This window comes from Sciurus carolinensis, chromosome 11 (genome assembly GCF_902686445.1).
Source record: "Sciurus carolinensis chromosome 11, mSciCar1.2, whole genome shotgun sequence".
NCBI lineage: Eukaryota > Metazoa > Chordata > Mammalia > Rodentia > Sciuridae > Sciurus > Sciurus carolinensis.
Genome location: NC_062223.1, coordinates 88,341,469 through 88,367,057, shown reverse-complemented (window position 1 = coordinate 88,367,057; position 25,589 = coordinate 88,341,469). Strand labels below are relative to the sequence as shown.

Here is a 25,589-nt window from a genome sequence, read left to right as displayed (position 1 = left end):
TCTGAGGTGGTGTAATCTGGTCGCCTATAGTCACTATGACACCAAGGTCCAGTCACTCACTGCTTGAAAGTTAATATGGGGGAAAGGACAGTTGATGAGAAGGAAATCCATTTATTCACCATTAGGTCCTAAGAAGATGGAGAAGCTTATTATCCTCAAAGCTCCATCTTGGGAAACTCAGGTACATGAAAGGGATTTTATAGGGTGTAGGGACCAATGGATAGGAAACCTACATGCTGGGTGGAGTCTTCCTCATCCAGACTGTGATTCCTTTTCTCTTCTTCTCTGCCTAGAGAATTGCAATGGACCTCTCCCTCTGGAAGCTAGTTCCTATAGTTCTTTAGACAGACCTGTTACTTTTCTGCAGGTTAAACCTCATAGCAGTTGACATGTTTGTGTTAGTTTATGTACAGAACTAAGGATTAAGGAGGGGCATTACATATTCTGATGTAATCCGAAGGTCACCAGATGTCCCAGGTTCTGGAAACCTAGAGTATTTAGCATTTTACATCTTCATCATTTAGGTGCAGCTTCTCTTTAGGATTTAGAATATCAGGCAAAGAGAGAGGGAGTATCCATGCAAAGGACAACCCACAAAGGAGTGGCCACTAATACACGGCCTTGGATATTTGGGGTGCCATATTTTTGATCTTCTATATTAGCATTATTGTCCCATGTGACTATGCTCTAGATGACCTGATGGGGGAGAGATGTTAAAGCCACGGCTATGGGTGAAAATCAAACTCATAGGAGAGGTGTCTCTAGCAAGACCTCCTCAAGTCATACCTCAGAGCGGCAGCTGAAAAGACCTGGCCTAAGAATTCTTTAAAAGGTTTCAGGTTTATAAGTTCAGCTTGGCTCATTTATCCTAATGACACCACTACCCCTACTTAAACTTCAGAACACTTATGTATAATGGTTATTTTCATCCAGGACAATCTTTGAGGATCATTATCCGCACAGTATGTTGTGGGGAGTAACTTAAGAACAGACCCATCACCACCAAGAAGTCCAAATTTGAGAGTGTTTATTAGCTGACCAGCTGACTGTCACACAACACCCAAAATGGCTATTGGGAGAACAGCCCTGAGTGTAGGGTTGCAGGGGTTTTTAATATCATAAGTAAAACATGTCGGTACATTAAACATAAGTAACTGTTGTTACAATTCAAAACTACAAACTAACATCATGAGAACTAAAATCATAAGCAGAATGGGAAGTAGGTCAAAACAACCTTAGTTGGGTACAAGTTAAAGAATGGTTACTAACATCTAGACAATTGCTCTCTGTCCAAGAAAAATAGGAAACAAAAAAAGAACAATTTTACATTATATAAGAATTGCCATTTTCTGTTGCCAAACATGCTATGCTAAGCAACTGTTGATGGGTACAGAGGCGGGGTGTTCCATGGAAGAAGTATTTCCTACATGACATGAAGTCTCAGGGTAAAATGGGATCTGTTTGGTCATTGCCCATATAGCCTGACCCATAAAAAGTGTGATTTCCCAAACTTAAACTTCATAGAGGTCATCTTTAGACACAAGTTCCAATCCAATGCTTAGTTTTTGTCATAACTGATATGATTGAAAACTCCACCATCATTTCCAAATGGTCTGGCAAATGCCTGTAAAGGGGAGGGAAAAAGTATTTTCTGCCACGCATTTTGTGCTCTCCAGCTGAGGCCCTATAAATTAGACTGCCATAGACAAATTAAAAAGAGAAAAACCTAAATTTAACATGTTCATAGTGCATATACACGTTGGAACATTCATAAGTACCCAAAGGGATGGTTGAAACTTGGGCTTAAATATTACTCTAGATTAAAACAAAGAAAAAGGGGATTGGGCCTCTGAAGGGCAGGGATTATAAAGAGGTATTCAGAAAAAGTATGGCAAACAGACAATGTTTAGTAGGTTCTGTTATGCAGACTTAAGTCAGTGCCTTCTTCACAGATGAGTTATTAAGAGTCCTCCTTTTCATATAGGATAGGGAAGTCATCTGTTCAAATGGAAATTTGTTTCATAAATGTGAATTTCCTTTACAAAAAGAAACCTGTGCCCTATTTTTAGAAGTTTGCCCAAATCCCTCATTGAGGCCAAGTATCAGTTAACTCAAAATAATCTCTAGGCCTAAGAGGCATGCTTTTGGGTGGCAGACTCAGATAACCTTCACCTGCAGCTTTCTCTCAAACCTTACAAGTAAGTTAATTCACACACCTACACTGCCCCCTTCATTGTGGTGCATAGGCCTATTTTAGTCAGTTTTTTCATCACTATGACCAAGAGATCTGAGAAGAACAATTTTAGAGGAGGAAAAGTTTATTTGGTGCTCATGGTTTCAGAGACTCAGTCCATAGATGACTGACTCCATTGCTCTGGGCTCAAGATGAGGCATAACATCATCACAGCTCAGGAAATGGCAATCAGGAAATAGAGAGAGAACTCTGCTACTTAGGGACAAAATAAATACTCCAAAGGCATGCCTCCAGAGACCTATTTCCTCCAGTCACCTATTTCCTCAAGTCACACCCTACCTGCCTATAGTTACTACCCAGTAAATCCATTTTGGTAGATAAATTGACTAATTAGGTCATACCTCTCATAATCTAATCATTTCACCTCTGAAAATTCTCATGTGGTCTCAGTCATTAACTTTGGGGGAAACCTTATATCTAAACATAACATGGCCATGAACCCCAAGTATGAAATATTTTCCTTTTCCTTTGTCCATGCACCATCCTCCAGGTATTCATTTCTCTGCTGCAAGCCTCAAGGTACAGCATAGCCCAGGACCACCCAGCACCACCCAGCACTGTGCACATGACCTTTGAGTGGGATACAAGATAATACACACACTAATTACCTTTGCTCCTACTCTCATCCAACTTTATTCAACACTTTTCATCTTTACCCTTCAACCATCATTGTCATCATTAAACTTATTCACCTCCCCATTTATTAAAAAAATTTGTCTTGCACATCTGTTATGGACTGGCCCTGGGGTTACAGTGATGAACAGTATCAAAATAAGTGCAGACCTTGCCTTCATGAAGTTCACAGTCTAATTGGAAGCTACACATTAACTGAGTAACCACACAAGTAAATGTAGTAAGTTTGTATATGTAGGGAAGAGGTGCTTGGAGCCTCTACTTTAGTTTGGCATTATCAAAAGAATGGGTAGGAATTAACTAAAGAAGAGTGAGGAGAGGTAGTTGTACCAGACAGAAAGAATAGTGTGTTAACTGGTCCTGATATAGGAAGAACATGACACAAGAAGGACTAAAGGAAGGCCAGTGTGGCTGGCCAGTGGAGAATGGGAGGAATGAGTCTTTGAGAGGAATGAGTCTTTGTCTTGTCTTGCCTTTGAGTCATAGTGGCGGAAGATTAGATCATAAATTTGTTTTCAGACATCCTAAGTTTGAAGTGCATTTGACACATGTCAGATAGACAGTTAAATACAAAGGTCAAGAGCAATGGCTCTAAAACCAAGGAAGATTTTATTCCCCCAGGGTACGTTTGCTAATATCTGGAGATACTTTTAGTTGTCACGACAGAGTGTGAGGTCCTCCTGGCATCTAGTGGGTAGAGGCCAGAGATGCCACCAAACATCCTACAATGCATATTACAACCTCACTCCTCAAAGCAAAAAATCACCCAGCCCAAAATATCAGTAGTGCCAAAGGTAAGAAATCGTGGTTTTCAGAAATCTGAGAATCATCAGCCAAATGCCTTGATATTGATGAGATCACATAGAGAGAGAATAAGAGTGAGAAGGAAATGTCTCTCCTGATCAGCAGTAACTGAAATCTCTACTCAGTTCTTTCAGATTCCAGCTGCAGCAGGTTTTTTCCAGTCCCCCGTGTATGCATAGTTCAACAGTCAGTCAATGACTTGGGAAGATTTAATACATGGATTTGGGAGCTCATCCTCTGCGGCTTTTTCCCCTTCACCATTTCCCCCTGAACTTCCTGGCTATTATTCTACCTAGACTCAATTCTCTGATACCTCAACCTAGTAAAACCTCGACTTTCTGCTACCCTAAGTTGCTTACAGATTGAACCACACTCAGGCAAAGAGCTGCAAATTCGCATATTTCAAAAGTTTTAATTCCTTCTTTCAAAAGTAGGTTCCCTTTCAGTTTCTTTCTGCATTTGGCTAACCTCTATTGCCATAAACACATGCACAACACACACACACACATACACACACTTCATAACATAGCAATAATAAAACTATTTAGAAATGAGTAATTTTATAATTGTTACCTACAGGAAGGTTATTCTATATTAGTTACTATGTCATTACCAGAAACCAGAAGTCTTGTTTTTGTTTTTAGGACAATAAAGACTTGGGCATGTTGAACAGTTGATGGGAAATCAGTGGGACATCTACTAGAGTGAGTGAGAGAGAAAGAACCCCCCTGCTCCTAAAGATACTCATATTCTCTTACCACTGATTCCCGGGCAGAAGACTCAGATCCACATACTTTATGTCTAAACATTTAACTTTCTAAACCAAGCTAATAAAATATATTCTACTAACCTACATTTAGAAACATAGCTTCCTGATGGTTTGGAAAGCCAAGTTTGAACTTGGAATTCTCAGACTCCAGTGATACAGAGAAAACTGTCCAATGACTAGAACCCCATCCCATTTCCATCCCAGTTCCATTCCCATTGCAGGGATCCCATGCACATGAGTCTGGACATCTGAACCTACATGCCCAAGCTCCACTCATAGCTCCAGGTCAAGGAGTCCAAACACTACAGTGTTATCTGTACTCACCAGGAAGGACCTGGAGAAGAGAATCACAGTTTCTGAAACATCCTTAGGGCCATCTAGTCAGAGAGTTCCAGGGTCCTGGGTACCTGGTATAGCAGGAGGAAAGAGGGTGCAGACTCTGGAGAACATAGACTCCAGGTGGGCACCCTCCTTGGCCCCATGGCCTCTAGACCCTGTAGAGAGGAGCAATAGGCAGAGGGCAAGAGTAGGACCTTCTAAACTTGGGGCTTTAGGAAAAGGGATCATTCTTATCCAGGTCTATGGGCAAAATTAAGTGAAACAATGATAACTAGCACTCATGATCTTTGCTCTGTTCCTAGTCTGACTTGCTGGTTTTTCTGTGTATATGTGTTTGTTTCCCTAGAGGGCTGTTTATCACCATTCATGACAAAGGCCATCTTGCAACAATGTTGAACTCTTGGCCCGAAGATAATATTAAGGTATGATCCTATTTTCATTGCTATTGCTGTAATGTTGAGTGAATCCTTTCAACCTACATCAGTCATTTCCATTTATAAAATGAGGATTATGATGCACAAGGAAACATACTACCCACCTTTTTCCCAGGACCAGACCATAGAAGTGTTATAGCAAAACATAAATGTACCATGGAGCAGAGATTTACATTAACCAGATACCCGTGTGAAAATGCCCATCATCATCATCATCGCCACTATCATCATCATCCAGAATATATATTCATCATATGGTGTTGATTTCCATGATGAATACAGGGGGAAATCAGAACCTCTTTCCAAGTAGCTACCATGTAGTAAGGGAAATAAAACATACACACCAAAGACTAACAAGGCAGAACTTGACCAGAGATAAGAACTGAAGGTCAACACCGGAGAAATCTGGGATGACTTCAAAAGGGAAAAGACATTAGAAGAGGTTCTTGAGTTTGGACCAGTCAGGCATTGCAGAGACTGGGACATAGGTGAGGATCTTCTACACAAAGAGAAAAATCTTCTAGTGAGCAGTACTTCCCTCTCAGGTTCATGTACCCCAGGAGAACACATCAGTAAGGGTATATATGCAGAATGACAAAGCAAACCTGGCACTTATTTCTGGAGTACCAATTTTAATCAAAAAATTTAGGGAGAAAACATTTATATATAAGAAACAGGATATAAGAGGGAATGCAAATGTTGTGTTAATTTTTCAATATAAAATATATACAACTTTGCAGAAATTTATTAGCTAAATCTCCAGATTTCCTCCTGCACAGGGACTTCTACAAAAAAATTTGAGGGTCTCTACCACCAATGGTCATTGTCACTTCTGGAAACAACATGGGTGAGACAAACTGCAAACAACTGCTGGCTGCCTGGTGAGGGTATATCTGATACCTGAGCCAGGAAGGGCTGGAGCTGACCGAGTGTGTGGAACAAGTAGTCCTCAGGGCCAATGTTCACACCAACCTACCTCCATTGGGAGGCTATGACAGTCCAACATTGTTTTCTCTCCAGAGCTTCCCCTGTCTTTCTTTGCCTGTCAGTTCCCGAAGCCCCCTCAACCTTCTACAAAAGATGCCAAATACAGCTTCTTTCTCCTACCTATCTTTGTGTTCCACCCACTTCGGAAACTCTGGGAAGAGTTAGCATTCAGAACCACAACAAGTAGGGGGATGGAGGGGTAGGACCCTAGCTCTCAGGAGCACCTCTGGGTGCATGTGATTTGCCCTGTGCTCCTCTTTCCTGCTTATTGCTTAGACTCCAGTTACATGTAGGCCTTGACCTTGCAGGTTTTGATCTCAGTCCCAGGGAAGCAAGTTTCCAGGGTATGTCTAGGATGAAGCTATAATAAAATCTTGAGAACATTAAGAAGAGCCAGTTCTTTCAAAGAGGAGCAAACCCCAGGCTAACCTGAGTACACATGCTGCTCAGGACCTACAAGCCAATCTTTTTCACATTTCTGAACAGTGCAACCATGGGAAACCTTGGACATAGTAGACACTCAGGAAATGCATTGAGCATCTTCCATACATCAGGCACTGTTCCTGGCCTGTGGGGTCTCCATTTATAAACACTACTCTTTTGCAAATTGCAAGTAAATTGAAAGAATTTCACCCATAAAAAGGTACCCATTCCTTCAGGCTGGCGCTGGGACTGGAGTTCAGGTTTCAATTGCTTCTTCTGAAGGGCACAATTTGTGAAACTGTTATCAGGGCTATGCTGCAGAGATGCAAAATAAAAAAAGCATGAACCCTACCCCAAAAATGTTTTATATTAGGGTTGGAAAACCATGATATGAATTCAAAATAGAAACTTAGGAGCTAAATATCCACTGATTTCACTGAACATATTCCGAGAACTTTCTAAATATGGAGCGCTAATTACCAGAGAGATGGAGACAATGATTTTAGAGGAAGAGAAATGGAGGCTTTGGGATCACCCTAGAAGAGGTAGGACTCAAAACAGGCACAGAGAGACATCCAAACCCTTAAGAACAGTGTAAGTTATGAGCGAATCTAGGCCAGTGAGAGGCATCTAACTCAGTTGCACTTGGCCATCACTTAATAAACATCTTAATAAGACTTCTCTGGGGACTAACGATAATAATGTGTGTACACATTAAGGGCAACTTGAATGGACATTGTCATTGCCAGAGGTGGCAGAGGCAGCTGTAACACACACAGTCATGCAGGGCCTAAGGGCCACCATGGAGGGGTTCTTACCTAGGAATCAGAGGCCACAAATGAGCAGTAGGATGATTTGGCCCTCAATACATTCAATTCGGCCCTGAGTGATAGTTGAAAATTTTGAATTTTTGGATAGCCTTTTTTTGCAGGTTATGAAATTTTTAAGTGACATTTTTAGACACATCCAAAATGCTTTTCAATACAGAATTGAAAACTGGCTAGAATATTCTGCAGAATACAGTTACATAGTGAGTAGAGAAGGCTTTCAAAGTCTTTCCCCTTTTCAAATTTTTTCATTTTTATTTATTTTTTATTGATTCTTTTTAGTTATATATAACATCAGGATACATTTTGACATAACCACAAAAGTATGGAATATAATTTGTTCTAATTCAGTTCCCAGAACTTCCCCCCTCCCCTTTCTCTCTCCCTCTGCTTCCCTCCCTCTACTGATTCCTTGCAATTTTTTTATGGTATTTTTAAATTAGTGTCTTATGGATATACTCGATGTTGAGCTATATTCATAGAGGTACATACGAAAGTTCAGTCAGATTCATTCCATTGTTCTTCCCTTTTCCCATCCCTCCTTCCTCCCCCTCAATTCCCTTTGTCTATTCTACTGAGCTTTCCTCTATTTTGATAGAATTTCCTCTCCCTTTTATATCCTTTCTCTGTCTCTCTTTCTTACCTATTCCCAACTCCATTTTGGATTAGCTTCCACATAACAAAGAAAACATTCAACCTTTGAATTTTGGGGACTAGCTTATTTCACTTAGCATGATAGTCTCCAGTCCCATCCATTTAACCAGCAAATGCCATGATTCCATTCTTATTTATGGCCGACTAATACTCCATTGCTTATATATACCATAACATTTTTAAATCAGAAGATTTCATTTAAAAAATACATCAAAATCCTTGGATTTCTGGGTCCTCTGAGAAAACCAGAAACTGAATATTGAGACTAGTTTGGCATGTAATCAAACCCACTTTGGCTGATTGAATTGCCCCTGACACACCCCAGACCCCTAATCTTCCCCACTCACTGGACTTTTTCTGGATTTCCTCCCTGCTCCCCCAGGGTACCCTTTCAGAGATTCAGAAGATTCTAAGTCAAAGTCTTTCTTGTTTTCTGATGTGTTTCTACAGTTGCCTTTAAAAGAGGCAACAGTCTCCCTACCTTAGATCTCTGCTCATTGTCCCTTGCATGGCACTTTGGAGCTCATGCAAGACTTCACCATTTGAACTTCATAGGCACTGTGATCTGAGTGCAGTATGGACTGCTTCTGAAACCCCCAAGGTGGGTCTTGGAGAATAGAGTGTGCTTTGTTCAGATGAGCAAGCTGAGGTTAAGTGCATGCCCAAGATAACCCATGAGTGTTGATGCCCAACCCAGAGCCTGCTGCTCAGCCGCCTCTCCCCAGCTGTAGAGCTGGAGAGACAGAGTTTTTCAAGGCTCAGGTATCTCTGGCACTGGTGTCACTGGCTGCCTGGTAGAAAAGGAGGGCTGATTTGGAGGAGCTTCTGAATCAACTTGGAAGGTAAAAAATGACTCTTGGAGATTTCTCAGTGGAAAAGCAGAACTGCAAACTGAGATGTAAGAGAGGTAAGCTGTGAGGGAAATGGGGCCAAAGCCCAGGACTGAGGAGAGTATAAGGTTTTGTGACCCCTTCTCATTTAGGGAGGAGGAGAAAGGCCACAACAGGTCACCCAGAACTGTCCAGCATAAATCAAAAAGAGGAGTGAGAATTGCTTTTCTGACTCTTTCCCACAGTGGCCATTGCCTGGAGCCAGAGGAAGGCTCAGCTGAGAATCACTCTCCTCCCCAACACTTTTCCCAAGCTCCTAAATCTCCCCCTCACCCAATCTCAACAGCTTCTAGGGAGGAAGGGCTGAGTGGTAAATGGGTAGGGAGCTGCTAGGCACCAACCACAAAGATATTTCAACTTGGACCAAATTGCTAGAGCCAAGTGCTTACTTGTCATGCACAGATCAGACTTGTGTTAAACTCCATTCTGAGCTCAGTGTCAAAGATTGAGATGTTCCTGGAAACAGTCTCTGAGATAGAAATTTGCATATTAGGAAGTGCTCTTGGATCAACCAACACCTATGGAAAGGAAGGAGGCAAGATAGAACAGGAGAGACTGGACTGCAGTTTGAGAATGCAAGGAAGACTAAGCTGAGCCCAGGAGGAGGCTCTGGAGCCAACATGACCCTTCAAAGTGATCCTAAGCTTGGGCAAGGGAGTGAGTCTTCAGATTCCTGCAGTGATCAGTCATTGGTAGCAGGCTGTCCTTGAATGGGGTGTAGCTTTTGGTAAGGTGGACTGACAGCTGAGAGTAGCACTGGGGAAATAATTCTTTCATTTCCATAGGAAGATCTTGGGCAGCAGCTCACACAGTATTATCCTAAGTAAGTTCTTTACATAGATTAACTCATTGAATTCTCCTGACAACCCTGTGAATGATAAAGGTCATTATTATCTCTGCTTTATAGATATGAAGACTGAGAGGTTAGATTCTTTGCAAGTTGGGAGTAGAACCAAGATTTGAAACTAAAGTAATGCATTGTCTATGTTGTAGAGGTGGGGAGAAAGAAAAAGAAGAGGAAGAGGAGGAGGAGGAAGAAGAAGAGGAGAAAGAGGAGGAAGAGAAGGAGTAGGAGGAAAGGAAAGATGAGAGGGGGAAATGAAACAAAAGGAAGAGAAAGGAGATGGTTGTACACCTAGAGTTGTAGGCAGCCCATGACCATAGCTATAAGCAATAGAAACCCCACTGAAAGCAAGGAATCGTAGCCTCAGGTTAGTCTTGGGTCAATCCCATTGGGTTCACCTAAGCTAAGGCCATAAGTCTGAGGTAGGCAGGCAAAGAAAAAATGCAGCATATCATCCCCAAATCTCCAAATCTCCCACTAGTCATCTGAAAAACAAAGGAGTTATAAGTTATAAAACTTCCAAACAAGTAAAACATGATTCCATCATTCCAGAAAATTACTCCTGGGCTTTGAAACTGAAAGATGCTGCTCAGGTTTTCCCTAAACCTTTTGATAATCTGTGGAAATAGTGGCTCATAACATTTGCTCCACTGTTGTCCTGGAAAATGGGGTGTAGCATGTATTCTCTGAACTTGTTAATCTTTACCAACTCTGAATTCTGTCCAGTGCAGAAATAGCTTTATACTCTATGTTGTATTTATCACATTATTCAACATTTGTTGAGTATGTATCACATTGTAGACTAAGTGTTGAGCTAAGTGCTAAGGAATCAAAGATGACACAACTTATTATTTGTCCCTAAAGAGTTTAGAGCTACTATGAAAGACAAGTAAATGTACATAACTGTAGTACAAGTGAGAGGGCAATAGGTGCTTTGGTCAAGGAAAATGCTATGGGAATTCAGAGGAAAGGAATTCCCAGAAGAGATTCTCAGAATGCTATGAGAATTCCCAGAAGAGAAGCTTCATGGAGGGAGGCACCTTTGAACTATTCCTTGAAACATGCAATGATGATGGATTCGGACCAAGAAGATAAAGAGGTGAGGGAGTAAAATGGCATGTCTTGAAGAAAATACAACCTTGTAGCAATATTTAAGTTTGGATGGAGCATGAAGAAGATGAGGGAAAAATCATAGGACCAATTGGGCTTAGTCTATGAAAAGTTTAAATGTCAGTCTAAGATGTTTGAGATTCGTTTTATAGAAATGTACCTACTGGATATTTGGGGCAAGAATGCGATACATCTAGATGTGTTTTGGAAAAATTAAATGAGATGGAGCAAGTCCAAGAATAGAGAGAGCAGTCAGAAGAACACTGTGTAGCCATGTGAGAGGTGGACAGGCAGGTCCAAGGAAGAACCACTGGTATGAAGACCATGGAACAGATGTCAGAAATATGGAGCAGGTAAAATCAACCCACATGGCTGTGGTTGACTAAGGACAGAGAAGAATCAAAGCAGACTAGATTGTCTTGAACTTGAGATATGTGGAGAAATAGGATGGAAGACAACAAAGTAAAAAAGGTTCAGAACAAGTAAGAAGGAAAAGATAATTCATTTCCTATGAACCTGTGGAATTTGAGAATAGCATTGCACACCCAAGGGGCAATGCCTAGCAGTTAGCTGCAAGCATCATCTGCTTAAGAGAAGACAGCAGAAACCTTTGGGATGGATGAAAATGTCAACTTTCAAATGCCATTAAAATTGCATAGCCAGACTTTCTTAAAAGTTTACCAAGGCCCCCTACTTAGTTCCTCTTAAATTCACTCATTGGACAGATAATTATTGCATGATTTTCTGTGGTAATGCTGAACTAGAGAGGTAAAAAATAATTTGAAAACCTAATTTATAGTCTTTGCCCCAAATGATAATTGTCATTATAACCATAAGAGCAGTGATGATTTGCTAGTCACCTTCACTTTATTCAAGGCACCAGGTTTAAATGAGACATGTATTATTTCATTTAATCTTTATAACAATATGACAAGTTAGATATTATCATTTTACCCATTTTATGGAAAATTAAAACTCAGAAAAGTTATCTATTTACTCAAGATTACATATGGCACATTATCAAGAAGCCTAGGTTCAAATACTGATCTCCAAAGCCTCTTTCATGAACCTTTAGGCTATTTAGTGAGATAAAATTATGCATTCTAAAAAATGTTAAAATACTTTATTAGTCCATTTTCCAATGGTACCCACCTGAGGTTTGATTATGTAGAGAGAAAAGAGGTTTATTTATCTCTTGATTGGAACATTTAATGGCATGGTTCTGGCATCAACTTAGCGTTAGTGAGGACCCCATGATGGATGGCCTCATGATGGCAGGATCATGTGTGGAAGGGAGAGATCACATGAAGAAACAGGAAGCCAGAGTGTGGAGAAACCAGTCTCGCTTTTTTACAACTCACTCTTATAGACACTGAGATCCCAAAAGAACTACTTTAATCTCTTCAAAGAACAGTGGTCCCAGTGACCCAAGAACTTCCCATGAGGCCCCACCTCCTAAAGATTCCACCACTTCTATATTGCCACACTGGGGATCAAGCCTCCAACACATGAACCCTTGGGAGACAAACCACATCCAAACCTTAGCAAATAAGAACTGAAATGTTATCAGATGTTTAAGTAGCACCTTGTGCTGGTCTTGGAACCCAGTAGGTACTTAATAAATACTTGTGGAAGGTAGGCAGGTGACAGGAAGTGTGTAGTAGATATAACAAGTGCTAAGTGTTCAGGGGAAGGAGAAATTGCATTGTATTGGAATGGACTAGATTTGTGCTTCAGGAAAATGGGGAGAAGGACCTACCAGGTGGGAGGAATAAGAAGTCAAGAGGGATATATGGTAGGTGGATTCAGAGTGTATCTGGAGAGAGTGAGGAGCCCACTGGACACAAGATGCAACTGTATGCAGATGCGTATCCAGAGATAAGTTTCAGAAGGTATGTTGGGTTTGGGTCATTAAAGAGTTACATGTTTTGGACTTTACACTATAGACAGAAGACGCTAAAGGTCTGTGAGTCTGGAAATGCCACAGTGAAAGAGTTTTTGATACAATGAATCTTGACATTGATCGGCAAAGAGAGATTAGAAGGAAGGAAGAAAGAATGAGAGTAAAGCAGTCTGTGAAGCTATTGCAACAAACCAACCATTCCACCATAGGACTGAGGATGGACGATAGGTGGAAGTGAGGCATCCCTTCAGAGAAGTCGGATATGCAGCAGAGTGCCCTTGGACACTTCCGAGCTAGGAAGGCACCTCAGCATCCTAGACTTCTAGGGACAATGTCCTGGAGTATCTGAGGTCTTCAGTTTAATTTCATGTCACTCACTGTCCCCTCAGCAGATAGAAGGATTCTGAGAGAATGAGAACCAAAATAAGGAAGCTTTGATTAGGAGAGATGGTAGAAAAAATGCTCAGAGTTTCAGTCCTCAGAGGCAAGCTCCAGCCAGGAGAGCTGCCAAGATGAGGTCAGAGGCAGGCTGTGGGGAGGGTGATACTGAGGCAGGGCACGACTTTGCCAAGAACACAGGTGCTTTAGCCCAGTGGAATGGGGCCTGAACCAGGAACCTAACCCTGATTAGAAGCTTTCCCTGCCACATACACAAGCAAAATGACCTTGATGAGATAACCAATGTGAAAACATCCAGCCCAGTGCCTGGATATGACTGATACCCAGCAAATATGTGTAGAACATTAACCTCTTGAGCTTCAGTTTTATCACCTGTAAAACTATTAATAGTCTCAGACATTCCTACCTGCCCAGGCCATAGGGAGGGTCAGATGGGATGTGGGTTGTGAACACTCTCTACATAGGTCATGGACCACAATGTAATGGTTTTCCTGGGTCTGTTGCACTCTCCAGAACCCCCTTTCCAGAAGTAAAGGAGTGTTTTTCAGATCACCTCAACAATTTCTACCAAAAGGCAGCAGCAGTCCTTATGTGTTTTCACCCCCAGAGAGAGAGAACCAAGGTGAGAAGATGCCATGGACCCTTTGATAATGGATCATAAACTATTTCATGTCAAGAATGGGTCTTCATTTCCTTATCTCTGGGGTACCCAATGTTGTCCCTACATAGATTAAACTAAACTCTGTGAATACCATGCTTAGGGACAACGAGGATATTCACAGCTTGAAGCTAGTCCTATGTCCTGGTCCAAAGTCAGGTTCCAATGGAGGGATAGTGAGGTAATCTAGAAACAATTTCACTGACACTCTGATGAGTTGTTATTGGTCTGGTATTTATGGCTCTTCTCTGTCTGATTTCTGCCCGACTTTCCATTCTTTCCTTTCATGTAATTTATACCCGCTAGTTCCTCCCCCCACATATTACATCCCCACACTTCTACCCTACGTCTCTTTTTATTTTTATTGGCACATTATAATGTTACATATTAGTGGAATTTATTCTACCATATTTGTACCTGCAGATAACATAATTTGCTCAATCTCCTTCACCAGTACTTCCCTTTCTCTCCCTTCCCCTGATTCTTTTGCTCCTTTCTACAGATCTTCCCTCTATTATTATTGTTATTATTATTATTGCCATTTTAATTACTGCATTATCATTTATATATACATATATGTGTATATATGCACACACATATGTATGGGGCTTACTGTGGTATATTTGTACATGAACATAGCATAATTTGGCAGATTTCATTCTGTAGTATTTCTCCATGCCCTCCCTTCCTTTGCCCCTCAATCTTCTTCCTCCTTTCTATTTCTGTGAGATTCCTCCTTTTTATTCCTTTTATCTCTCTCCCTCTCTCCCTCCCCTCTCCTCTTTCTCCTTCTCCTCTCTCTCTCCCCCATATATGAGGGAAAACAATCAGCACTTCACTGAGTCTGGCTTATTTCACTGCATGATATTCTCCAGCTCCATCAACTTACCAGCAAATGCCATAATTTCATTCTTCTTTATGGCTGAGTAAAACGCCATTGTGTATATGTACCACATTTTCTTTATTTGTTTGTCAATGGGCATCTAAGTTGGTTTCATAACTTGGCTACTTTGAATTGCAATGCTATAAACATTGTCTACTCTATGTCTTAACTTGCTTTTGCATTTATTGACCACTCCCCCACCTACATCCTCATATCCCCACCTGTCCAAGGTCAGGCACATGTGTCCCCTTATCCACAAAAGGTTACTTTATGAGGGGTAAATCTCCCATCTCTCAAACTCTGCCCTTTGTACTGGACTCTTTCCCAAAGTCATTATTGTTAACATCCATGTTCCAACTCTCTTTAGGCCCTTTAGTTCTTTAAGGGCTAAGGTGACACAGACTTGTTTTTGTAGATGAACAAACTAAAGCTCCTTCCCCCAGAATCTGGCACAGTATCGTATGCAAAATACATGCTTCATAAATATGTATTAAATGAACAAATAAAAGAATATCCATTATGATCATATAATAATATTTATCATCACCATCAATTTTGTCAGCATAATTTATAGATGAAACCTTGAACCTGCACTAAGACATGGACCAACCTCAGTGATTCTTTACCAAACACAAAAGGTAATCCCAGTACTGCTTCATATCGTCCTGATTTCTCATGAAACAGTGATTCTAGGAGACATCACAAGGAGTTTTGTTCTTCATAAATCGGGTTTATCAGAGCCCAGGAGCAGGCCAGGGAACACTTGCATTTGTCTCTAAACCCTGGAGCCACAGCAGCAACTGAACACTTTTTCGTTTTATCCTTTTATTATGCCCTTCCCTCCCTTTCTCACCCTCCCCCACCAAGTCTCAGGCTGAGAGCATCTGTTTAGTTTCTTTGAGTGACTAGATCTGGTTTCCCTCCAGCTGTTTCTGAAGCCCCCACCCCAAACCTCAGAATGCAAGGCAGGTGTCTTTCTGTCATTTCACCTCAGTGGGGTTCTCATCAGCCTGCCAGAAAGGAGCAGCCACCTGCAGTTGAATGAGGCTTATCCCAGACAAGCAGTTTCAACCCCTGCAAAGTCAGTGGGCATGCAGTCGTCAAGCCTGACATGCTGGGGCATGGAAATGAGCACTTCCTCACAGGAGGCGCTGCCCCTGATTGATGGCACCTGCTGTGTTTTTCAGGCCGTGGTGGTGACTGACGGAGAACGCATACTGGGCTTGGGAGACCTGGGCTGCTACGGCATGGGCATCCCTGTGGGCAAGCTGGCCCTGTACACCGCGTGTGGAGGAGTGAACCCACAGCAGTGCCTCCCAGTCCTGCTGGATGTCGGCACTAACAACGAGGTAACAGGCTGTCTGGGCCAGGAGATTGGGGGCCAGAAAGGCACAGAGGTGGATGTGGGGGACATATTTGCAAGGTGATTCTATCTACATAGCAATGGGCCATTTCTTTCATGCCCCTTCCTTGACCAGGGCCCTCCTCCTACACAGTTGTGGAGTGGAAGAACTTCCTCCTCCCTAGTTACCCTTTCCCCTTCTCTCAGCCCTCTTCCACTTCAGGGTCCTCTACCTCTGTGAAGACTTCTGTGCTCAGCTTGGGTTTTCTTTCATCCCTTACCTCCATGATCCTACCCCTCTATTCCCCATGAGGCCACTGTGACCCATTGGTTGAGAGAGCAGCCCATGAAGTTGAAAGTAGGTGTGGTTTTCAGCATTTTCTAGGTAAGCCACCTCAGTAGAAGGATTAAAATTCAAAGTAGCATCACCAGGAGTTGAAATGCCTGAATCAGGCAGATGAGTGTTCTGCAAGCAAACAGTGAAAGAAACTGAGCCAAGCTGTGGGTGAGATCCACCCACAGGATTCTACGTGGTCTGGGATTGAAGGAGCTCAAACCCCATCAAGCATTTGTCTGCTCTGGGCACAGCAGGACATGGTGTTTGTGCATGTCTATGATTCTCAGCCCTGTGTCTATGTCAGAAAACATGAAAAAGTACCCAAGAATTCTTTCTCAGTGACATTTATTTCCAGTGAGATGGTATGATGCATGCTCGTAATCCCAGCTATCCAGGAGGCTGAGGCAGGAGGACCTTAAGTTTGAAGCCAACTAGGGCACTTAGCAAGACCCTGTCTCAATATTAAAAAACTAAAAAGGGCTGAGGGGTATAGCTCAATGGTACCTAGCAAGTACAAACCCCAGTACTGCAAATAAATTATATTAATTAATTATTTAAAATTCAAATCCAGAAAAGTGTTAGAAAATGAAATATCAGTCACATGATTGGTACAAATCATTTTTAGATCTTTGATATATTTCCTTCCAATCTTTTTCCTCCCCCAAAAAGCACTTATACAACCAAATTTGGGGCCATATTGCATCTACAGTTTTTGTGCGCTCCCTTTGAAGCTTAAAGCATGTCATGAGTTTTTCTCTCAGGTCATTAACCACTATTCCACAATGTTACTTGAATAGCTGCCTTATCTTATCTTTACATAAGAAATCCCCCACAATTGAATTTATTCCTAGGCTTTCTGCAGAGATAAATTGTGCTGATACCCATTTTTCTCAGATCAGTCTTTGTCTCCATATCTGATTATTTCCTTAGGATAAATTCCTAGAAACAAAAATGTTGTGGCAAGTGAAATTGTCACTTTTTAGATTCTTGATTCATATTGTCAAAAAAAAGGTAACACTTATATGCTTTCTGCAGTGATCTTGAGAGAGAGACTTCACGTCTCTAGAAATCATGTCCCCGTTTCTAAACATGAATGAGCACTGTAGCTCCTGGAAACAAATGATGTGTCATCAGGTTTTATCTACAGATACCATCAAAGGAGGGAGTACCTGGCAGACCTTGCATAAGAGCTGGGTAATCATGGCGGTGGGTGATAAGAGGGAGGGCAAAGTGGGGTGGGAGGAGGACTGGACTGTGAAGCAGGGATCCTGATCCTGGTACCACAGATGAGCCAGGTGAGTCACAGCACATATGTAGACCTGATCCCCTTCCAGAGCACTGAGGACCTAGGTGTTGGCTGGCTCTAGCAGATATATTGGAATTCTTTTTTTGTTGAAAAACCGGTGTGTTGAAGTTCAGGGCTGACCCCAATTCATAACAAACCCACCAGAAAAGATGAAACCCACAGTAATCAAAGCCCATGCCCTTATACCCAATTTAAGTCTTACAAAAACCCCATGAGCAGAGCATCTATCGCTACCCTCTTTTTCCAAGTGAGAAAGCTGAGATCCATAGAGTTTAATTCACTCAAAAAGATCCACTAGAAGTAGCAAGACTAGAATCCTAACTAGAGCCTATTTCCTCTTCCTATACCATACTCCTGCTGGAGTTTCTGTTGCTTTGTAAATAAAGATCAACTCTTGACCTTTAGAATTTTATTGCTAAATTTTTTAAAAAATTTATTACTAATTTTAGAACATTATTCAAATTTTTCAAAGATAAAAGAAATGGTATTTCTCCCACAAGCTACATTTATGTGACCTTCCAATATTTATCTATGCATACCTAGTTGCAACCATAATGTACCCGTGACTTTGTTCTAATTTTTTCAATTAAGATTATTTTATAAACATTTTCTCTTTACTTATTTAGTGAAAGTTTATTGAGTGTTTAGTAGGTGTCAAGCACTGTGCTAGACTTGATGGAGATAAATGACAGCCAGACCTGGATGGAATATTCTAGTTGTCAGTGTTTCAACCCTGTCACCTAATTGATTATTTTAATGGGTTATGTGTTACATCTACTCCATGTCTGCTTCTCCCCTGAGAGCTTTCCTCAGAACGCAAGAATTCAAAGTTGCAAAATTATCAACTTTAGGAAGATGGTGATTTAACTCTTTGAATGGATTTACTACATTAGCTCCCATACTACAGTTCCTTTTATAAATGAATCCATTTACAAGGTTTTCTCCCTGGAAGTATTGAGTACATCTCTTGCTCAGAGCAAGACCGAGCTATAGGAGAGAAAAGCTTGGCCTTGAGACTTTTATCTCTCACATCAATGCAGGAAAGGTGTTATTGTGTGGAGTTTTAGTGTCAGAATAACTAGACCATCTGTGTGTATGTCTCTATAAAACTCCTGAGGCAATGGGAGCTTTAATCAGAGTCAAAGAAAACACCCCTCCAGGTTTCCTGTTGAAGGAAAACATCTGCTGTCTACAGTCGTGAAACTGAGTCACTTTTACCTGCCAACAGTGAGAAGGTTTGGGAAAATAAACATTTGGGGCAGTGACCCCATAAAGAGGGGACATCCCATGGAGTCATCCCTCTCAGTGGTGACTATATGTAAACAAAACAAAATACATGATCATCACACTGTCCAAGAGGGATCTAAAACACTATCTGATTCAACCTCCTCATTTTACAAAGGACGAGAGACCCAGAGCAAAAATGACTCCCCCAAGGATTGACTCCCAGTCCTGTGCTCATCCTTCTCTAAGCTAAGGTTCTTCAGGGTAGCATACTGGGACTTGGCTTTACTGTGATGCCCCTGAGTCTTAGAGATCTTCTCCTGACTGAAGTCTTGGACTTCTATTAATTCATTTCACAAGGAAATGCTCTGTGGAACTCACAAATGGACATGTCTGCTGCAAGAGACAGACAGAAGCAGACCATGAGCAGAGCCTCCTAACCATGTTTTGGAGGCTTAGTAGAGCATAGGTTCAGCAGCTAAGCTGGGTGTCTCTAGAGAGATGCACATGAATAAGGATGGACCCTTTTCTCAAAGAACTTGCATTATGGGTGACAGATAATTATTGTCCCTTTATAACAGAGAAGAAAAATAAAGCAGAGAGAAATTAAATATCTTACCCAAAGTCACTGAGCTAATTAAGTGAAAGAGAATGAATTCAAACCTAGGTCTGTCCAATCTAAAGTCCAGAACACCTTCAGCCCATACTGGGTTGCTCAAAGGGAGCATCCTGAGATAAAAACCACCAGGTCCAGCAGCACCTTTCCTCAGCTAGTTAGTGTCTCCTAACTTTAATATTCCTTCAGCCTCTATTGATTGGGTTATCAGATTTAACAAATAAAAAATATAGGACATCAGTTAAACTTAAATTTCAGATAAACAATAATAATTTTAGCATAAATATGTTCCATGCAATACTTGGGACATAAACTAATTCTTTTTTAATTTTTGCCTATGTGAAATTCAAATTTACTTGGGTATCCTGTATTTTACTTGGAAATACTACACACTAAAAACTTCTCTTCCAAATGCTTACATGAGGAAGTCAGGGTAGGGAAAGACTGCGAAGAGGGTCCAAGCTAGTAAATACTCCCACACCTCTCTACTATGATCATTCTTGTATCCCAATCAGCTGGTGAGATACAGAGCAAGTGCCAAGTCAGCAGGGGAGCCCCACTCACTGCTATTCAGAAAAGCCATGTTCACCTCCTGCTGGAGGACATCAGCTACCTAGCAAGGTGGACATGGCCTTTCCCCTGGCTCCATCCCAGCTGTCCCTGATCCCCATCCTGGTCTATAGGATGAGAACTTGAACTCCCGGCCCTTCCCAGCCACTACTGAGCTCTTCAAGAGGATCAGAAAGAGGGCAAGGAGCTGCTGCCAAGTTCCTTGATCCCCACAACATCAAGTGACAGGAGGTGCAGGTACTACCATGAGACCCTTCAGAGTAAGGCTCCACTCAGCTTAGCCACCTTCTGGCTCTGTGGGTTGGGCAGTTTATTTTAACCCTCAAACTCCGACTTCCTTGTCTGTGAAATGGAGATGAGAATAGGCCAGACTATTAGAAGGTTCAAATGAGTAAATTATTTGAAAGCTCTACAAAACATAAATATATATACATGTATATTTATATATAGACATATATACTAATACACACATGCATATATATATATATATATATATATATATATATATATATATAAATTAGTTTCATCTCCATAAGGAAATTGTTTCCATTTTTGTGGTCAGTTTTGAAGTATTTGTGGCGTAGAACATTTTAATATAAAAATAAATATAAGAATTTTTTAAAAAACCTTTTGAGAGTCACTTATATCTCAATATCTCAATAGTATTTCATTGTGGTTGACTTTTTTCTTTCTTTCTTTCTTTCTTTTTGTACCCAAAATTGAATTCAAGGGCACTTAATCACTGAGTTATATCCCCAACCCTTTTTATTTTTTCTTCTGAGACAGGGTCTCACTAAGTTGCTTAGAGTCTTGTTAAGTTGCTGAAGCTGGCTTTGAACTTTAGATCCTCCTGCCTCAGCCTCTCAAGTCACGGAGATTATAGGTGCGCACCACAGTGCCTGGATCATGGTTGACCTTTGATCTTTACTGAGATATACTGAGAAGTTTTTGGAAAATCAAAAAATTCTTTAGTACTGCCAGAGAATTGACTCACCCCAGAAACTGCATTTTTGGTGCTGAGAAATTCATTTTATGCTGTCTGCTGCACTGACTCAAATCTGTGACTTGGCAATATTGCAAGTTATAACTTACCATGAATCCTTTAATCTTTACACAGATTCTAAGAATGAATATTTTCTGCATATGCCAAGAGTTGCACTATTTTCAATAATTTCCGTAGGTGTCCTTCCAGGTTCTGCATGTGCCTGTGCATGTGTTGATGATTGTAATCATGATGCCTGTATGATCTGGGCAATCTTGTATTGTGCATTTTCCTTTTAAATAATCTCATACACATTTGTCCAGTTGGCTGTGTAGTCTAAAAACCACCCATTTTAATGACTGCCAGCTTCCCATGGAGTTGTTACATCATCATTTACTTTATCATTCCTCCTCACTAGGTGTTTACTAAGAGTCCTTTAGATGGTTGTTTTGAAAGTAGCTTGTGGAGGGTGGGCACCAAATATGTCCCACCTTCAACCTTTGCTCCCCACTACACAAACACACACACACACACACACACACACACACACACACACACACACACCTAACAAGGAAGAACCCTAAGAATTTCAAGCATCAATCCAGAGAATGAAGAGAATGAGAGAAGGTTAGGATTTACTTTATTTCTAAATGCAGATCATGATACCCTAAACAAAGTGCTAAACCCACAGATTGTGTGGACCCAGAGCTGGGCACAAAAGGTTGTGAAGGCAGATATTTCCTGTTATTCTCTGTCCCTGCACCTTTCCCCAAACACCTCTTATGGTGATTTCAAAGCAGGATGGAAAGAGAGCAGTGACTTCAAAACTTTGTAAGTCGATTTTTGTTGATGTACCAAAAAGCCACCAAAGCAGCATGACTGAGTGTTGGGACCAGGGATTCAGGGTTTGACTCCTGATCCTCAGTCTTACTAGTCCAAGATTTGGGGCAAGATGCTTAACCACTCTGTATCTTGCTGCTGCATTTGTAATATGAAAGAAAATAATGAGAACGACCTCTCAGGTCGTCTGTAAGAAATTCCCTAGAGAAAACAAGAGGAAGTGGGGAGGAAGCAAAAGCAGTAGGAGGTGGACAGGATCTTCAGGCTACTCTACAGGTCAGACTCCTGTGAAAGGAGAGAAGGAAGGATCTAGAATTGAATAAGAACAGTTCTGACTGCAGTGCAGCACAGGGACTGCCTAGGAGGAATGGTCCACCCCAGCTTGGCAGGGTGACCAGTCATTGAGCATTCTAGGAAGAGTGTGACAGCTTAGGGTTGACACCAAACACCCTCCCCTCAGCAGGTTCACCTGTGAGCTTCACCTTTCCATGGCTGTCAGGATTTCAGGCTGCTCTGGATAGAGCATGTCACACAGGAAGCACTGTGAAAGCCAGAACCCCACCGATACTTTATAGCATGTGTTATAATTCACAAAGACTTTTAGTATTATTTCACTCAATCACCACAACCGCCCTCTGCAGCTGGTTTTTATCCCCACTTGGCAGAGGAGAAGAAGGCTCCAAGAGGTCACATGCTTTGCCAGTCACACAGCGTGTTGATGGTGAGGTGAGACTCCACACTAAGGCCCTTGAGGGTAGTAAGGTGTCACCTTATCTTCATATGCTGCAGTAGCAGCTCAGCTAGAGATGAAGATACCACAACATCTGTCCTCCAGGAACTCTTATTTTTGGTGAGACAGACACAAAAATAGGTAATTTCAGGAGACCATAATTCATGGAATTATTTCCTATTTCCCAAACACACCAGGTAGTATTTTATTCTTAGGCTCCAGTCCCCAACCTTTCTTTGTGCCAACTCCTCTGCCTGGAAGGCCCAGCCCACCTACTGAAACCCACCCATCTCTCAGTACCTGACAATTTTCTCTGTAACACAACCCCACACCCAATACCCGAGGGAAATTACTGCACTTCTCTTTGCTTCCATGTGCCTCACTTTGTTCCAAACAATACTGTCTCCCTGCCCTGTGGTAGAATTAGATTACACACTATCTACCTGCAATAGATCGAGCACGCTGAAGGCAGCAACCACTTGTCACTCACTCCATCACCCCCCTGGGAGACCCCTCATCAGCAGTAGTAGAAGATTAATATGTGTGTCATCTTAATCTTAAGTTGTGAACATTTTAACAAAGTTAGTTCTTTAGTTTCGAACTTTTTATTTTGAAATAATGTGAATTTACTTGCTGCTTTCAGCATGTGAATAAAAGAATAAGAGAGATCTTGTATGCCCTTTATCCAGTTCCCTTAATGGTAACATCTTGCATAACTCTGTACAATGTCATCACCAAGAAATTGACCTTGATGCAATCTACAGGCCTTGTTCAGATCTCACCGGTTTTACATGCGTGTGTGGGGGGGGTGAGTGTGTGTGTGTGTGTGTGTGTGTGTGTGTGTTTAGTTCCATACAGTTTTGTGATATGTGTAGATTCCTTCACCACCACAGCAGTGTACATATGGAGCAGATCCTCCCAGGCATATTCATGCTGTCCTTCTACAACCAAATCCACATTCCTTCCTTCCTCTCCCCAACCTCTGAAAACTACTGACCTGTCCTCCATCTCTACAAGTTTGTCATTTCCGGAAAGCTCTATAGATAGAGTCATGTCGTATGTAGCCTTGTGGGATTGGTTTTCTTTCACACAACATGATTCTCTTGAGGTGTGTATAGATGTTTTATGTGTCAGTTGTTTGTTCCAATAGTTTGTGAGTAGTATGTTCTACAGTATGTATGTGCCGGTTTGTTTAACCATTCACCTTTAAAGGATATTTAATGTTTTTTCCAGATTTTTGGCTCTTATAAAACTTCTATAAATATTCCAATAAATAAATAAAACATGTCATTAATGAATGAGTTTCCAATTCATAGGGGATAGAAAAGGTGGAAACTCTGGTAGGAGAGGTCATTCAGACCAGAGTAGACACAGCAAATGGCCCAGCAGCCTGTGACTGCTTTGATGGCAAGAACTGCGAATGGCAGAGTGGAGTGTTACAGACTAGGGCCTAAGCTGACATTTCTGGTTGTATCATTTTACATTTGTTTCCCATGTGTGAGGCACATGGTAGGTGAGTGTCATTGAATGAAGAATGAATCAATTGATCGATCGATCAATGGTTTCTGAACAAGGGCTTTAGATGAGACCCTATACTTCAATAGAGATGCTGCTATAATTAGCATCTGCCTGAATATTCCAACTTGACCCCATGTGCTTGGAAGACTGGAAGCTAATGGACTCAACCAGTGGCAATCTCATCCCCAAGAAGACCTTTGGCAATGTCTGAGGACATCTTTTTTGGTCACTACTGGGAGTGCTGCTGGCTTCTACTGACTAGAAGCCAGAGATATTGCTAAATATCCTATAATGTACAAGTCAGCCCTTGCACGAGAGAATTATCCAAGCCAAAATGTCAATAGTGCTACTGTTGAGAAATCCTGAAATAAACCCAAAGCCTGCAGCCAGGGATAGAAGACTGTGTCTGAGAGGCTTGCCTCATTCAAAGCATCATTTGTTCCTAAAGTGGGAACCAATTGGGAGTCCACCCTCTGTCAGTGGTTTGGCCTGCAGACCCTTCCAGAAATGACCTCCTGGTGTTGGTAGAAGGACCCAGCCAGCTTTCCTTCTTCCCCTTCCACCCACTTGGTCTTTCCCACTCAACTTTAACACTTGTTTTAAAAACAATAATAATAAATCAGGAACAATAGGAGCAGGCTGAGTAAATGGATGCTGTCTGTTCCAGGAACTTCTCAGAGACCCTCTTTACATCGGCCTGAAACACCAGCGTGTGCGTGGGAAGGAGTATGACGACTTGCTGGACGAGTTCATGCAGGCTGTGACAGATAAGTAAGTGGGCCAAGCTGTCTTTTTTGAAAGAGGGCTCTTAAGAGATACCATGACTGAAGTCAACACTGGTTTTGTTAGAATTACAAACAAGTGTTAGTACAAACTTACTTTTCTGGGTGGTCTGAATATTCCAACTTGACCCCATGTGCTTGGAAGACTGGAAGCTAATGGGCTCATTCACTGGGAGAGTCTCTGGCAGTAGAGAAGGGAGTGTAGGGAAGAGGACTGATGGCAAAAGTCTCCAGAATCTGGAGGGAAAGTATCTGTTTTTCCAGAAAGAAACCCCTCTTGGTCTGAGCTGTTCATAGTTCTTGGCATGAATAAAGATGTTGCAGGTGGTGAAGAAAGGACACTCCCCTTATGACAAAATGACTTGGAAGGCAAACTGCCACATTTGTCATCACCCCACCGCCACCATGTGAAGACAAGGCAGTGTTAATAAACAGACTACATGGACTCTGGGTCAGCCAGATTTATGAGGTGTCATCTCTTCACTGGGGTGCACAATATTGGCAGCTCCCCCCAGTTTGCCTGCCCCATCT

General features: G+C 41.6%; 1 protein-coding gene across 3 annotated transcripts in view; it reads left to right on the top strand.

Annotated features, from left to right (window-relative positions):
- Me3 (malic enzyme 3) overlaps positions 1-25,589 on the top strand; it is a 213,258-nt gene that overhangs the window by 132,446 nt on the left and 55,223 nt on the right. For all 3 annotated transcript variants that reach the window (XM_047519454.1, XM_047519455.1, XM_047519453.1), the window contains exons 5-7: positions 5,146-5,221; positions 15,999-16,160; positions 24,944-25,047. In XM_047519454.1, coding sequence (XP_047375410.1) covers positions 5,146-5,221; positions 15,999-16,160; positions 24,944-25,047 — 342 coding nt within the window. The remainder of the gene's footprint in view (positions 1-5,145; positions 5,222-15,998; positions 16,161-24,943; positions 25,048-25,589) is intronic.